Source organism: Larus michahellis, chromosome Z (genome assembly GCF_964199755.1).
Source record: "Larus michahellis chromosome Z, bLarMic1.1, whole genome shotgun sequence".
NCBI classification, from domain to species: Eukaryota; Metazoa; Chordata; class Aves; order Charadriiformes; family Laridae; genus Larus; species Larus michahellis.
In genome coordinates, this window is record NC_133930.1 from 75,959,831 (window position 1) to 75,975,335 (window position 15,505).

At 38.9% G+C, this 15,505-nt stretch overlaps 1 protein-coding gene across 2 annotated transcripts in view; it reads left to right on the plus strand.

Moving 5' to 3' along the window:
- SVEP1 (sushi, von Willebrand factor type A, EGF and pentraxin domain containing 1) overlaps positions 1–15,505 on the plus strand; it is a 132,599-nt gene that overhangs the window by 60,315 nt on the left and 56,779 nt on the right. For both annotated transcript variants that reach the window (XM_074569193.1, XM_074569194.1), the window contains 13 exons: positions 234–365; positions 1,735–1,929; positions 3,007–3,128; positions 5,114–5,222; positions 7,148–7,333; positions 7,665–7,898; positions 8,413–8,574; positions 9,326–9,487; positions 10,323–10,484; positions 11,097–11,191; positions 12,380–12,476; positions 14,230–14,343; positions 15,210–15,323. In XM_074569193.1, coding sequence (XP_074425294.1) covers positions 234–365; positions 1,735–1,929; positions 3,007–3,128; positions 5,114–5,222; positions 7,148–7,333; positions 7,665–7,898; positions 8,413–8,574; positions 9,326–9,487; positions 10,323–10,484; positions 11,097–11,191; positions 12,380–12,476; positions 14,230–14,343; positions 15,210–15,323 — 1,884 coding nt within the window. The remainder of the gene's footprint in view (positions 1–233; positions 366–1,734; positions 1,930–3,006; positions 3,129–5,113; positions 5,223–7,147; positions 7,334–7,664; positions 7,899–8,412; positions 8,575–9,325; positions 9,488–10,322; positions 10,485–11,096; positions 11,192–12,379; positions 12,477–14,229; positions 14,344–15,209; positions 15,324–15,505) is intronic.

Consider the following 15,505-nt stretch of genomic DNA (forward strand, 5'->3'; position numbering starts at 1 on the left):
GATAGTGCACCGCAAAACAGGCATGCAACAGTGGAACGCTACGGGAACTCCAGCCTGTTCACCCTTGATCCCTTGGAGTTTAGGATTTTTTTGAGATTTTTTTTGTACTTATTTATTTTTAAGAACACATGAGTTGGAAGACATGCTGCCGTTTTCTTCTCCATTTTCAAGGTTGGGTGTGAGTAACCCTCGATCACTTACTGATGTTTTAGGTTGTCTTTTAACTCTTCCAGGTGCTCCACTGACTGTCACTAGGAGTCATGCATCTGGAGATCTCTTCCCCAAAGGAGAGACAACAGTTCAATACACAGCTGTGGATCCTTCTGGCAATAACAGGACTTGTGAGATCCACATTATCATCAAAGGTTTGTTGCCTTTATCTTCTGGTCAAGAGTGTATGGCATTGTTTTAACTGAATATCATAAAGGATGCAATGCCATTCCGTTTTTTCATTTAGTCTCCACTTTTCCTTTTAGTTACTCCTGTTTTATATTGGGTTGACTTGAAGGCGGTCAGGACATTTGTTAGTACCAATGAATAAATTTTTTAAGACTGAAGCAGCACAGCAGTGAATTTGGTCCTATATATTCAAATTAGCACTGAAAATTAAGATTCATTAAGCAGTAAAACTTATGGTAATGGATACATATTTTTCTCAGTGACAGATACCATGTGAAATGAATTATTAGGTGTTACTGAAGTCTTACTTCAAATCTGTAGTTAAAAAGGAAAACTTTATGTAAATGTTTCTGTAATCACAAATACTGTAGCAGATACTAGAACATTCTGTAGACTTTAGAAGCTGTCTGTACCTGTAGATATATGGGTACATTTGTGTTTATTGCATAGACACCTTTTCCCCACAGTTCACTTTCTTCTTTAAAGGGCAAACAACGGTTTGGCAGATAAAGTATTAAGGATGAAAATTCTACTTCGTCTCTGCTCTCTGATGCTTATTTCTCAGTTGGACCTCTGTATAAAAAAATCGGCTAGTGAAAAGAGAATTTAAAATCATGCAGACTGGTATTTTGGTTATAGCTTTTAGAAAATGTAAATTGCAAATGGATGTGCTAATTTCTGATTTGCTGTAAATCTTAGCAAGAACAAGCCAGTGCTTAAAATTGGCATTATTTCAAGTTCTAGACTACCTCAGACTTTTTGTGGTTCATTGTTTGTGACATAATGTTTTCAGACATTCACAATTTCCTTCACTGTTGGCCTGTAAATATATCATAACTGGGGTTTTACAATCAGTCCTTCCTAAGATGATTCTGACAAATTCATGTGTTGTGGCAATAGTGCAGAATGGATAATGTTTAGTTTCAGAATTCAAGACATAATATAGTTTACTATAATTTATTATATGAAAGTTCATGTAAAAACTTACATTAATGTTTTGTATTATTTTAGTAAGTACATGCCTGAGCATATACCTTTGAAGAAGTACAGAAGGGTTTGGGTCTTGCATTTCTGGGAGTTTTTTAATTTCTCATATGTATCATAATTTTTTTAAGTCTTCACGTTTCTGCATTTCAAATTCCAGTGGCAGAGAATAATTTAGCAACATCCTGATCCTGCCTTTATGGAAGTACCAAATAATACTTCTACAGACTTCAAGAGAGGCAAGATCAGGTTGATACTAGGTACTTTTGGAAATCCCATCAGTGCTGTTTTCCTGTGCGCTTGCTTACTTCACCACATTCATCAGTATATAAATCTTTGTATTTTTCATAGGTTCCCCGTGTGAAATCTCCTTTGAGCCCGTGAATGGTGATTTTACATGCACATCAGATGAAGTGGGAGTTAATTGCACATTGCACTGTGCAGAGGGTTATAGCTTTTCAGAAGGATCAAGTGAAAACTACTATTGTGCATATGAGGATGGTGTCTGGAAGCCACCTTATTCTCCAGAGTGGCCTGGATGCTCTTGTATGTGTTATTGTTATTAAAATGAATCTGCAACTCATCAAACATTATGTTTACTGTGGAATTAAATGAAAATATTTTAGAAATTATTACTTCTGTTTAATAATAACAGATCTTCTCTGTCCTCTGCCTCCAAATTGTTACAAATATTGTGAAAGAGTGCCTGAGAGTCCCTAAATGTATTATTTCAGAAGCTGCCTAAAACACAAAATTAGTAGTGAATTTGAATCCTGGGAATCACAAAATAACAAATATGGCAAAGTCAACAGGGTCTGTCATTATTTTGAATTGGTATTTGAAACAATATGTTTACAAACACTAGCAGTGTCTTTTCAATAGAAATTTCAACAGTATTTGCAACTTACTGGTCCAAATGCACAGTGCATGCTGTACTTACATACTAATTGTCACCAAATCAGAAGCGTTTATGGGTTTTTTTTGAGATGAATACGTGCAAAACTTCAGCTGTGGAATTTTCCAGCTTTGGTGACATTTTAATAATGTATTAAAGCTACATATGAAGGCAGTCTTGGCACCATGTTGCATCCACTTCCATCAGAGTGGATTCCTTGCTTTCTGCAATTGAGAGCAGCGTTTCAGCTATGAACAAATGAGAGTTATGTTTCAGAGCTATCTATCAATTCAAAATCCCTAACTTGGACACTTAGGAACTTCGATTGCTTAAATTCTGGATGAGAGTTTTTCATATTTAGACTAGCAGCATTAGGACTTTTAATATTTATTGTTTCTTTCTCAGTAGAAAGTAAATATGGAGTTTAATTGACAGCTCACAGATTTCACCTGTTAAGAAAATGCTGAAATAAATAAATGGCAGACGTTTTTTTAATGTCTGTTACCTTCCCCCATAAATTTGATATCTGTCAAGTGGTGATATTCAACTGCATTGTCTGAGGTATGTGTGATCCATTTTTATATGTAAAACACTGGGAATTTAGGTTGCTGATGTAAAGACAATGCTTTTTAGCTTAGTGTATTCCATTTTTAGCCTGAATGATCTTGCTTTTAGCTCTGAAGCTCTTGCACTGACCAGTAAAAATTTATTTCTCCAACATTTTTCAGTAAATCGATTTGCAAACCATGGGTTCAAATCCTTTGAGATGATGTACAAAGCAACACGATGTGATGACAACAGTCTTCTAAATAGCTTTACTGATGCATTCCAGAGTGCACTTGGTAAAATGGTAGGTTAGTAAATACTCCTTCCTCTTACATACTTTTAAAAAAATGTACCTTATTGTTACTTTCCCCAGCTAACCAATTTCGTACAAGGAAAATATAACAGAAACCACTAAATGAAATTTGTGCTTTTTCAGTAGGTGACAAGTCTTCTTTATAAATAAAGATGATTCACTGGCATTTTAGTGTGATTCAGTTCAGCCTTCAATGTGGATTTATATAGGACAGATTCACAGAAGTGTCCAAGTAGATTAAGAACCTGTCAGTCATAAATTCTCAGTAGGCTTCCAAAGAGAACCTCTGCAGTTTTGAAAAGCCCAGTCAATTGTCCTCTGACCCTCAGTGTTGTTTTTGAAAGTTGGATGTCATTACAAAATATATGTATTTTATATAGAATATGTATAACATATCCGTATAAGTGAATACACATGCATACGAATAGGTGGATTCCACATTTGGTCAGGCATTTAAATCCAGTAATAGTGATTTAAATAATTTGCTCAGATGTCTTGAGTTTTTGAGCTCTCACTCTTACCATTAAGAACTGCAAGGCACTGAATTTGAAGGGGTAGCATGTTCCTTCTCTACCATGTCTCTTCCGTTTCACTTCAGTATTACAATCTGCCTTAATTCAATATCTGTCCTCAGCTGCAAAGCAGAAGCAGCAGGACTTTGAGTTGTGGTGTCAGGAGTGGATGTCAATTTCTAGCATGCTGGCATTGTTCCAGAAGAGAACACTAGGCAATTACAGATTTTTTGCAGGACAAGGCCCATACGCTAAAAGCGTCTCAACTAACTAAAAAGCACTATTAGCACATACAGCTAATTGACAAACTCCTGCAATTTGGGAATATATGTCAGTAGCCCTTGTCAAATGGCTGAAAACCTACATAATACTTCAGGCAATCTCTGACACTTGGGCCTAAATATCTGTGACTTTCTTGCCTTGCTTCAGTTTTGTTCTCTTCCAGTAGAGAAATCTTGGCTTGTTTTATTTCTGTTCCTTTCCCCCAAGAGCCAGCTACCACCAGGTTCCAGTGCTTAGACTGTTAACTATTGGCAAGCAAAAGATAATAAGGAAAAAATTCTTAGTGACCTGCCCAAGCAATTACATCAAAATGCAGCAATCTGGGAAAACAGTCAAAAAAGCTGTTTTGAATATGCCTATTTCTATTCCCAAGAACTTGAAATTCTAGCAGAGGTCTGAAAAGGAGGGGAGGAATCAGCAGGAGCCATCTTTCCAATGAAAATTTATATTGAAAAAGCAAAGCAATTCCAAAACACGACCTATAGCACAACTTCCTTAAAACCTTTCTGGAAAAACAAACAAACACAGATTTTATCAAAAATCACGCATTCATCTATTCTTATCTAATCTCCATTGCTTTTGTGGAGAGAAGTCGTCAGCAATACCAGACAGGTTTCTGTTGAGTTTTCTGTTCTGTAGTTTCTCTCCTCCTTTGATGATTTTTCCCTGTCCTCTGAGGTCTCCTGGCTGAATGCATGGGTCCCTTTCCATGGGTAGGCAGAGGTGGGTATGCAGAAATAAGGTTTGAAAGCTCAAAACAAAGTGACAGCACTGTTGTAAACCTGACATAATTACAAGTTACATACTTGGAAAAAACACAGATGTTTTCAAAGGTGTCAGCTCTCCTGTCGTCTTCAGCAGGGAGAAACAAGCCTGAACTTATTTCTGTATTTTGGGATTTCACATGCAAGGGTGTTTAACTGAAAGGACATCTTCTGTTATAAAAAAGATCTTCTATAACAAAGAGCTTGTATGCCTGTGAGTTGCCATCTTATTTCCCAGCTGTATCAATAGACCATAGTTCTTTCACCAGACGTTGCCAGGATTTTAAGAGACGTGAAAGGAGAAATGTGGTGTCACTGGCAGGACCAGTACTTTACATTGTAACTAGAAGTTTTTGTAAGTCGCGGGAGGGGGCTGTGTGGTTTTATTTTTTAATGTTATTCTTCTTTATTTTGGAAGGTCCCATCATTCTGTAACGATGTTGATGATATTGACTGCAGACTGGAAGATCAGACACAGAAACATTGCTTGGAATATAATTATGATTACGAAAATGGATTTGCCATTGGTAATTATTGATTGCATGGATTCTTAGCCATCATCCATGTTTAACATGGCTTAATTCCTTTTGTTCTGAAGTAGGCGAAGTGTTGTGTCAGCTATTTTTTATAAATAACTATAGAGCTCTTAAGATACTAAGCAATTGCATAATAGGTTTTATAACAGTATTACAGAACTATTTGCTGTCTGGTTTTGATAGCGCTTCCTATATGGTGTCAAGGAAAAGTTTACTGAGATGCCTCATGATGGGCAGGGTTAAAAAAGCACAAACCTGCTTGATTAGCCTAGAAAAAGGAACTTTTTAAAAACAAACAGTTTTAAAATACTGAAAAAGTACAGGGGATGGTTCTGGATATTGTTAAGAAAACCAGGAGCATCCTTGATGCTGGTTAAGATCAGCACAGAGCCCTCACAGTGCAGAGCTATGCAAGCTTAAGTTTGCGTATTAACTGTGAAATTACTTCCTGTCAAGGGCAGATTTTGCAGGATGACTGTAGCTATATGAGAGTGAAAACTGTGACAGTCCTACTGATTGTTCCAACTTTGCTTTACGCCAAATAAATTGTCATTTTCAGTCCATTTTTGAACAGGTTAACGTCCACATTGTTCTGCTCTTGGCATTTCTGAGTCCCATGGGGGTGCTTAAAGCAGAAAGGCTAAAAACAGACAACTAACGTTACCTATCTTAGAGGAGACATTTTGGCAGATCTACATCAGAATACGTACTCTGTCATAGGACTGTGGCTCTTTTACAGGTTTATGGTGGAGTTACTTGGTAGAGCTTCCTGCTTATTCTCACCTTTTAGATACGCTTCACTGAGTTTGAAAGCACATTTGTTTGTAATGAGACACAGGGGGCTGGGGCTGGGTGTTCAGTTTGCGGTTGTCATCAGGGTAAGGATGAATACTGATGACAGCTGGAGCTAACTTGTAAAAGCACCTGGAGGAAAGAGTGTTGAGGACATGGCTGTAGGGTCCTATTCTCTTCTGGTTCGTGTCAACCTCTTATCAGAATAACCTTGTTGCTGTTTTTCTGGAGTTTCTCATGATTTTACACTGAGGAGGCAGGAAAGGAGAACTCTCCTCAAGCCATAAGAGACAGCAGTTTAGAAAATTAGTTCTGGAATACTCACACTGTGTTAACAGCAAAGCTGTAGGGTTAATTTGTCCTAGTTTCCACTGTAAATTAAGCATAATCTAGGTTACTGTTAACAGTAATTAGCAGATTTTTTTATATTTTCATGTTTTTAAAAAAAGAACCAAATCAATGAAATAGACCACACACCTCTAGATTTAGTCATTATGAAAAGGTAGATTATGTTTTAAATTTAAAATGGTTTACTTGTTTCTGGTGGAAAGCATGTTATAGGTGAAGGACGTTATACAGGCGGTGAATTTGACTCAATAAGTATAACAGGAAATGCATGTCTGGGGGGAATAAGCACATAAGGTAATGTTACGAGCCTTTTCTGAGAGGGCAGATGATGGTAAAACTATTCAGGAGTTGTGAGAAAAAGATGCAACGGAGACATGTGGCATAGGCCATGCTGTCTGTAATTGACCAGGAAGAGGAAGAGAGAGCAATATGGAATTGTTTAAGAAGATGTTCCTGGCATGAGAGGGTCCATGCAAGACAGGGGAAGAGAAAGAATTGCATCCTGTAACTTCTGTAATAGTATTTCTTTAAAGCTTTGGCTAACTGCACAAGATTCAGGGTCTCTAGGATACCAGTTAGGAGTGAGACTGATTTTTCATTCTTCTTTAGTCAAGATGCTGATACAATAGGCACTTGTGCGGAGGCAAAGCCAGTACGCATCATCTGGAGCTGCAAACGGTCCCCATTCTGTTGGGGATGTATTTTAGAAAAAAGTACACACACTTATTTTCCACATGATGTTCCTTCTCTTTCTGTTCTTTCTTAATGCCTCACAGGACCTGCCGGCTGGGGGGCAGCAAACCAGCTGGATTATTCCTATGATGATTTTGTTGATGCAGCGCAAGAAGATTTATCCAAGCGTCTCTCCGCCTCAGTAAAGGCAGCACCTACTCGAGTCAAAAGGCATAAGCTGAGTGTTCCAATGACTGACCACAAAATCAAGTTAATATTTAACATCACAGGTGAGAGAAGTCAAAATATTATCCTTCTCTTATTGTTTGTTTTTAAAAACCACGTTTCTAATACATTCAGTAAATTTAGCCTTCGGTTCACAAAGCCTGCTGGAGATGCAGAAGACGGTTTTCTGGAGACATTCACAGCCTCATTTCATCACAGACTTTCTGCTTGGAAGAAAGTTCACAGCCTCATGTTCATGGAGGGCATTGTGCACATGGCCTGCTTTCTACTTCCCACTGGCAAGCTTGAGTGTTGCACTCTTGACATACTCCAGCGTACACTGGAAGTGATGACTGTAAAATCTGTGTGCTTTTTGTGTTTTCTGTTATATCCCAGCTAGCGTGCCATTGCCTGATGAAAGGAATGATACATTGGAACTGGAAAACCAGCGACGGCTCCTTAAAACTCTGGAGACGATCACGAACAGGCTGAATAGGACTCTCAATAAGGAACCCATGTATTCTTTTCAGTTTGCATCCGAACTCATTGTAGCTGACAGCAACTCACTGGAGACCAAGAAAGCCTTTCTTTTCTGCAGGCCTGGTTCTGTGCTGAGGGGAAGAATGTGTGGTAAGCCAGATGACTTGCTCCTTACATGTATTTAGAATCCTTTTGAAAAGCAAGGTTTTAGAGGATGTTTGCAGAGGGTTGTGGTTTGACACAGTCCAGTGCCTGTGGTCTCCCAGAACAATAAACTGCAAAAATGCTTTGCACAGTTTGACTTCCAGAGGATGTTTATGTTCCTAACCAAGGCCTGTGGAAAAAGGATGCTTTTGTACCCAGGATTCCACTCCCATGGGGAAATCAGGCATATCCACACTTGGTGATACGCAGGAAAACAGTGCTTGGTATGTGGTCTTTTAACCCTGTTAGTCTTGTGGGTGATGTGTAGCTAAGATAGGGAATTGGATTCCATTTTCTGTGCATAATGAGATCTCTGCAGCGTTCCAGAGAGATACTCCATTTGCTGAGAACAGAGTCACATTTCACATAAACAGGGTTTGGCTAAATGGGAACTGCAGAGGCAAGACAAGTATGTATGATTGTGCATTCTGAGAGGACGCTTATGTTTCCAACGTTGCAGTCAACTGCCCTTTGGGTACCTATTACTCCCTGGAGCATCATACCTGTGAAAGCTGCTGGACTGGATCCTACCAAGATGAGGAAGGGCAGCTGGAATGCAAAAGTTGTCCATCTGGTAGCTATACTGAGTATCTGCACTCTAGGAGCATCTCTGAATGCAAAGGTGAGAACTTTGTCTTCTTCAGAGAGCCACTTCCGAATGCCTGGTGGCATCCTTTTGGTCCCCGTTGTGGGAGTATTGGAATGAGGTTAGCCTGTGAAACGAGGAGCAGTCCTAACTGCCCCTTGAAGCATATGTAAAGAGAAAAATCCATGTCTTCACTACTGCTGTGGCATGCAGGATACCTGGGCAGATGTTTGAAGAAGAGCTGGCCTTTGAAACTATGTTTCATATTTGTCTTCATTCTGTGAGATTTTGAGCCCATTTTGCAGGGACTAATACACTTAAAATAATGCCATTCTTTTCCTTGACAGCCCCTCTCCATCCTACCATGATCAAAGATGAAATGTCCCCATCCTACACTACAGTGCTCTGGCATTAAGTACCTCAGCACTACTGTCTCTTTGTGACTTGTTCTGAAAAATAAGTTGCTAGTTTTATTTCCTGTTTATTGTCTTATCATTAATTTTGTTAATTAAAAATGAGTTACTGAGTTGCAATAAATCATCTATCATCTGTGAAACCGATAGGAGGAGATTTAACTGGTTAATAATTCACAAATGCATTATCAGTAACTTACCACAATTCCTTTTTATTTTGCTCTTTGTACCCATGAAGTCTTTCAGAATAGAGTAAACTCTAGAAATAAAAGTCCCTGTGACATGTATTGTGATTTCAGCATTATTTTCAGAGGTTAGGAGACATGTTTCCTGTTGGACATTGCTTAATCTTTATTAATTCTTCTGGCTTATAGCTCAGTGCAAGCAGGGAACGTATTCACCTAATGGTCTTGAAACCTGTGAAACCTGTCCACTTGGCACATATCAGCCAGCATTTGGATCCAGGAGTTGCATTTCTTGCCCGGAAAATACATCAACGGTAAAGAGAGGCGCAGTGGATGTCTCAGCTTGTGGAGGTTTGTAACAAAAGGGGCTATGAAAGTTTTATTAAATCCTAAATTAAATCCTAAAAAATTCTAAATGTTGTTTAAACATCAGCTAATGTAATCCAATTCATCTGCCCAAGATTGAATTCCGCTTCTGATTAAGTGTGGACCAAGCAGCATTTCCCAGCAAAATCATAGGTCATTCCTGGTACCCTGATTATGTCAGATGCCCTCCTTCTGATTTCTAAGATGGATTCTTATCTAAAGATGAATAAAATAAGATATACGTGAAAATAAAACTTTTTTCCTTACAGAAGAGAAGGGGGATGATGGGATGTTTGTCACTGTTATCTCTGGAACAGGTTCCACATCTTCTGTACAAAAATACTGAATTTTAATACAATTTATTCTGTAACTTTTTTCAAGAAATTGTCCTCAGTGGTCTTTGGGAAGCTTTGCCAGTAAGATTCCCAGGGCAAGTAGTCTGCAGGGATTAATGGTACAAAAAAGACTAAAAGACTTGGTTTTTGTCCTTACTCCTTCTTGAAGGAAGAAAAATCAGAAAAAAAAAGTGTGAGAGAGAAAAAGGGAAGGAAGGTGCTTTTGAAAGCTGTCTCCAGAGCAGCATAAGGAGAAGATAGAAATAGTTCCTAGGTATTTCTGTAGTCCTTTGAGAACCACATGTCACCTAACAGCACAATTTAAATAAGCATTTCCTAGAGTTGTGAGTTCCTGGCAGGTTTCACCCTATTCCTTTAAGTCTCATAAGGAACTATGAGGGGAGAAGATGACCAGTAAGAGGTGGGGGGGAAGGTAGAGTGGAGGTGCAAGTGGTCACTTAAAAAATGTTCTTTTGTTCTTGCAGTACCATGTCTTGCAGGCGAGTTCTCTCGTACAGGTTTGACACCTTGCTACCCTTGTCCCAGAGACTACTATCAACCAGACCCAGGAAAGTCCTACTGCTTGTCTTGCCCCTTTTATGGAACAACAACAGTCATCGGTGCCAGATCCATCACAGATTGTTCAAGTATGTCAAATTATCTCTGCTGGAGAAAGTGAATAAAGGGAATGTCTAAAGGATGGACAGGCAGTAGTCTTAACAGAAAGCATCTGTCTCACTCTCCTAACAAATGTAGACCTCTCATTTCAACCAGTGAAATTTGCAGCTGGTTTTGCCTACTGGTAGTGCCTCTGTGTTACGTAGGAGTGGCTCTGTGATACATACCAAGGCTCGATAACGCAGTGTACATATACAGGGTGTGTATACACACACACACACACATTGTATATGTATACTATATATACACTATAGAGAGAGTTACATAATACACAAATACATACACAAGTATCTAGGTGCATGTATGTGTGTGTGTATAATACACATAAAATATATTTTATAGGTACACACACATGTATTTGTTTTAGAAATGTATGTGCCTACAAATACATATATGTGTAAAATATGTATATAAAATTCTATGTGGTTACTGTAAAGTTTTGGGTTTTATTCCCACAAATTCACTTTTTTCGGCATATCTTTAGATGCATTACAAACATGCAATTATTAGGCCCTTATGGAATAGGGAGGGACGTTGCCATACAGTATTGTTAACAGCACTTTCATATCTTTCCTCTTTAGGTTTTGGCTCTACTTTTTCAGCAGCTGAGGAAAGTGTAATGATGGTACCAGCCTCTCCAGAAAATATCAGCAAGCAGTACAAAGTCAGCAGTCAGGTAAGGACAAGATATATTTTCCAATGTTATCTTAAATGAAAGAAGGAGTGCCTTATGCAGCAGTAAATGACTAAGGGCTTTTTAAATGTAATTGTTATGCTGACTATATTTCCTAAAGAGATGATAGCGATGGTCATGAGGGGAACACTCAAGGCTCTCTTTGTAGTCATAGAAGCACTTTTGCTGAACAAAGCAGGCTGCATCAGCTATTGGCAACCGTAAATTCTGGACTTGAAGCCTTCACCTGATGCATAAAATATATATCACACTTATAAAAGAACTGTAAACTCCATGGTGGAGGTTCAGCCAATCTATTAAAAGTACATTGACCACACTCAGTGTCTGATATCTTCCATATGCTGACTTTCAGGAAATGCTACCAGGCTTCTAAGTCCCAGTTGTAAAATCTTTGTTTTACTTATTGCGACATAGATACACTTGAGAGGAGGCAAGCAGAACTCCCTTCTGCTGTGAGCACCCCATTTGAAATACAGGCAAGTCCTCATGTAACAGAAACTGCTCCAGTGACAATATTTGCCAGAGATGCCCCCTAATGCCCACCGTCTCCCCCTAAGTCTGTAACTCTGACAAGACAGCTTTGTTTGAATCTAAAGTTAGGACATTGTATAAACAGGAGCAAAGTTGACTGATGGTAAATTTGACCTGAACCATTATATAACATACAGACAGCTGACAAACTGATCTCCTGTGGTCTTAGTTGACCATTCACTTAAAGGCTTTGCTGAACTCAGGTTTCCTATGTCAGAAAAAATAGCGCTGCACAGTGAAGTTCCCCACCAGTTCACCTGATGACCAGTAGGTAGCAGGAAGTGATTAGCTGGTGTAAAAGTGAGAGAAAGTGGAGAACTCTCATATAAAAGATAGCATAATATAAAACGTCACTGTGAATCATAGCTAAGAAAGTTCTAAGGGAACAACTGCGATCATCACATTTTGCTAAGTAAAAGGTGAGTTAAAAAAAGAATTCAGATTCCTGGTATTCTTCTCTAGTAAAAAGAATGGTTGGTATGCTGAAGAGACACAGAGGAAGAGGTAGAAGTTAATACCAGTGACTTTATTTTCACAGTTTTACAAAATGACTATGGGGTGTGCAGTTTCAAATTACAGTATTTTGTTCCAACTATATTTCCACCTTCACTGTAATAGTATCATTCTTGCCTCTGGCAGGTCTTTCATGAGTGTTTCCTGGAACCATGCCACAACAATGGGACATGCAAACAGTTGGGAAGTGGATATATTTGCATATGCCCACTTGGATATACAGGTAAAAAATTGAGAAGCCCGTGGAGGAGCTAATGTCTCCATATCTTAACATGAGCAAGCATAAAGGAGCAAAACATTTCAGTGCAAGAGTATAGCCTAAACGATTGGAACATCCATCACAGATTTGCCATACATAAGTATTAAGAAAATAAATAGTTCCTCATGTTCTCGCTGAGTTATATGTGTTTGGCAGAAAAGGATTTCGAATGGGGTTTCTTCTAGTTGAGTTAGTGGATTTGAAAATCCTATCACTTGACAATGATTAGCAAAAGCTGGAAATTTGCACTCTAAACAGCTAGTTCCACCAGATCTGCCTGTATTCCTCTTCAGTGTTAGCTTCCCAGTTGCGGATGGAAATATTTGACACAGCTATGATTTAGCAGCAATTCAAAATTTCTTAATGATTTGAGGAAGGTCAAGAGGTTGAATTTTAGCAGCACTTAATCATTAACCTATTTAAGAATTTACAAAATGATTTAACAAAATGATTGAACAGCAACTTAATTACAGATTTGAAAATGACAAGATTCACACTAACTTAAAATGAGGTATCCCAAATCAATACATATACATATGAGCACAAACATACCACTTGAGGGATCACACACACACACATACACACGAGTCTTTAATTGCTACGACCAGATTCCTTCGTAGTGGGCAACCCCAGTGAGCTGACAGGTGCCTCTTTTGACTCCTTACACATGCACAAAGTATTTGGATCTCGTAAAATATAAGAACACCCACACTCATAAAAGCTAATGTGTATATTAGAGACACATGGATAGAGAGCTGGATGAAAGAGAGGCTAGACTATAGTTAAAATTTCCCTCCTCTAGAGTTTGGAGTAAATACTCACAATGCGTTGGCATTCCTCAGCAGGTGATAACAGAGACTTGAGTGGGTTGACTTGCCCTGGCCTTTTAATCCTTGAGATATCTGACAGAGTGGCATCCCAGCTCGGGGGAGATGCTGGGCACAGCCCACTGTGACCCAGAAGAGCTCAAAGGGTCTCACTAGAATCGCTACTTATAGGGTCCAAGATAATTGACTTTCATCAGGTACTTTTCCACTCCAGCCAAACTCAGACAATGTGATATTCTGGTACTTCCCACCAGTTGTGCAAGCCTAGAACTTGTTAGATCTGGAAGTTCTGGTATCACCCCCCTCTTTGAGCTGTGATCCATATATTGTAAGGAGTGATCAATTACCGTTATTGATAGGAGTCACAGGAGTCACGTGCACTAAGGGGTTGCCATAAGGTTCTGGTCCATCATCCTTCACTATCTTTCTTTTATGTTGGACCATTATGTGTCCCAGGTGTTAATGGGTTGGCATAACAGTTCTGGTCCATTATATTGTTATGTGTCCCAGGTAGTGGGGGAAATTGCACCAGGCACCAAGTGGCCTAAAAGGAGTTGGGACGGTCACACCACCACATTGCTTCAAAGCAAACAGATGACTTACTGTTCAGCTATTATCGAGAAGTGATCTTTGTTACTTGTCATAGATATTAAGTGCCACTATCTGGAACTGATCAGTCTGTTGCCCGATGCGTATCATAACTTTTTAATAGCATTTTGTCTCAGGTCTGTGTTAAAACATAATCTAAAGAGAAGGTAATAAACCTGAATGTCTGGTAATGTAGGCACATAATCAGTCATGTTTTCCTACATTAAGTAGTCATGACTCCTATGTTGCTGAACAATTTCAAATTTTGTTCTCTGTTCTCAGTCCTTTATTTTGCATTCCAGGCTTGAAATGTGAAACAGAAGTTGATGAGTGTAAGTCATCTCCTTGTCACAACAAAGGGATGTGTAAAGATGGCATTGGGACCTTTGTTTGCCATTGTCAACCAGGGTATTCAGGTAATTTGTTTCACTTCGTAGCTCTTCTTCAGACAGGCATTGTTTCTGTGCCAAGTTGATAACACAAAACACAAGAACTATATAATTCCACATCCATGGAATTATAACGGGAAGGCAACCTGATCTACAGGTTAGAGTAAGGTTCTACTGTATGTGAATGGGTTTTGAAATACAAGGATGAACGCTCAAGGACAGTCTGTGTGCACGTATGTGCATGTATGCTTCTAGTTTGTGATGTTTCTGGTCTGAAAAGAAAAAGGAATGAAGTTTAGGAAATTAGTAAATACTCACAGGGAAAATGCTTGTGAGACTGAATATGGCCTGACTAGACAAAGCATTTATGCCGTTGCTTTACTCCAGCCCTATGACTAAGTGAGTGGGATTTTTATTATCTTTTTTCTCAGGCTTTTTCATGTTGTAGGTATTGAAATCTGTGAGGAAACTGACATGCTTGAGTACTTTGCCAAAACTGCACCTGATTTCTAAATATTGAAATAAACTACTGAGGAGGAAATTTTGTGTGATTGAAAAAAAAAAGCTTGTTGTTTTCCTCCAGAAATGGTGTCCCTCATTTTTCGTATTTATGGCTATACATGTATCGACAGCAACACTTGCTGGATATTTTTTAAACTTTATAAAGAGAAACCATGGACTTCACATCTTTCACATCCCGGCATCTAAATAATGCAGATGACGTTTGTAGGGGTTTGGAGTAGTGCAGTCGAACATGGAATTTTATCATCTGATCTCTGTAGCCTTTTTTTATGCAAACTACATAGTGCTGTTCTGTCTTCCACATCCAGTCACTGCAGCATGCAGACCTTGACTATGTCTTGACCATGCTTTGTAACCCTTGCTGTTTGAAGGTCTCCTGTGTGAGGAAGACATAAATGAATGTAGCTCCAGTCCATGTTTGAATGGAGCCCACTGTGTTGATGGCAAGAACGGTTACCGCTGCACTTGTGCAAAAGGGTTCACAGGTACATCTCTTTCTATTTAAGTCAGCCTTCACTCTTTCTGACCAAAAAAGATGTCTTCCTACCCTGTCCATTATGTTTCAATCTCATTGCCATGTTTTCCATATATTATATGTTGATAAGGATGTGCTAGTTTAGTTTCCCTACATCCATGTGATCTCTCAGAGTCCCAGTAGTGCAAGTGT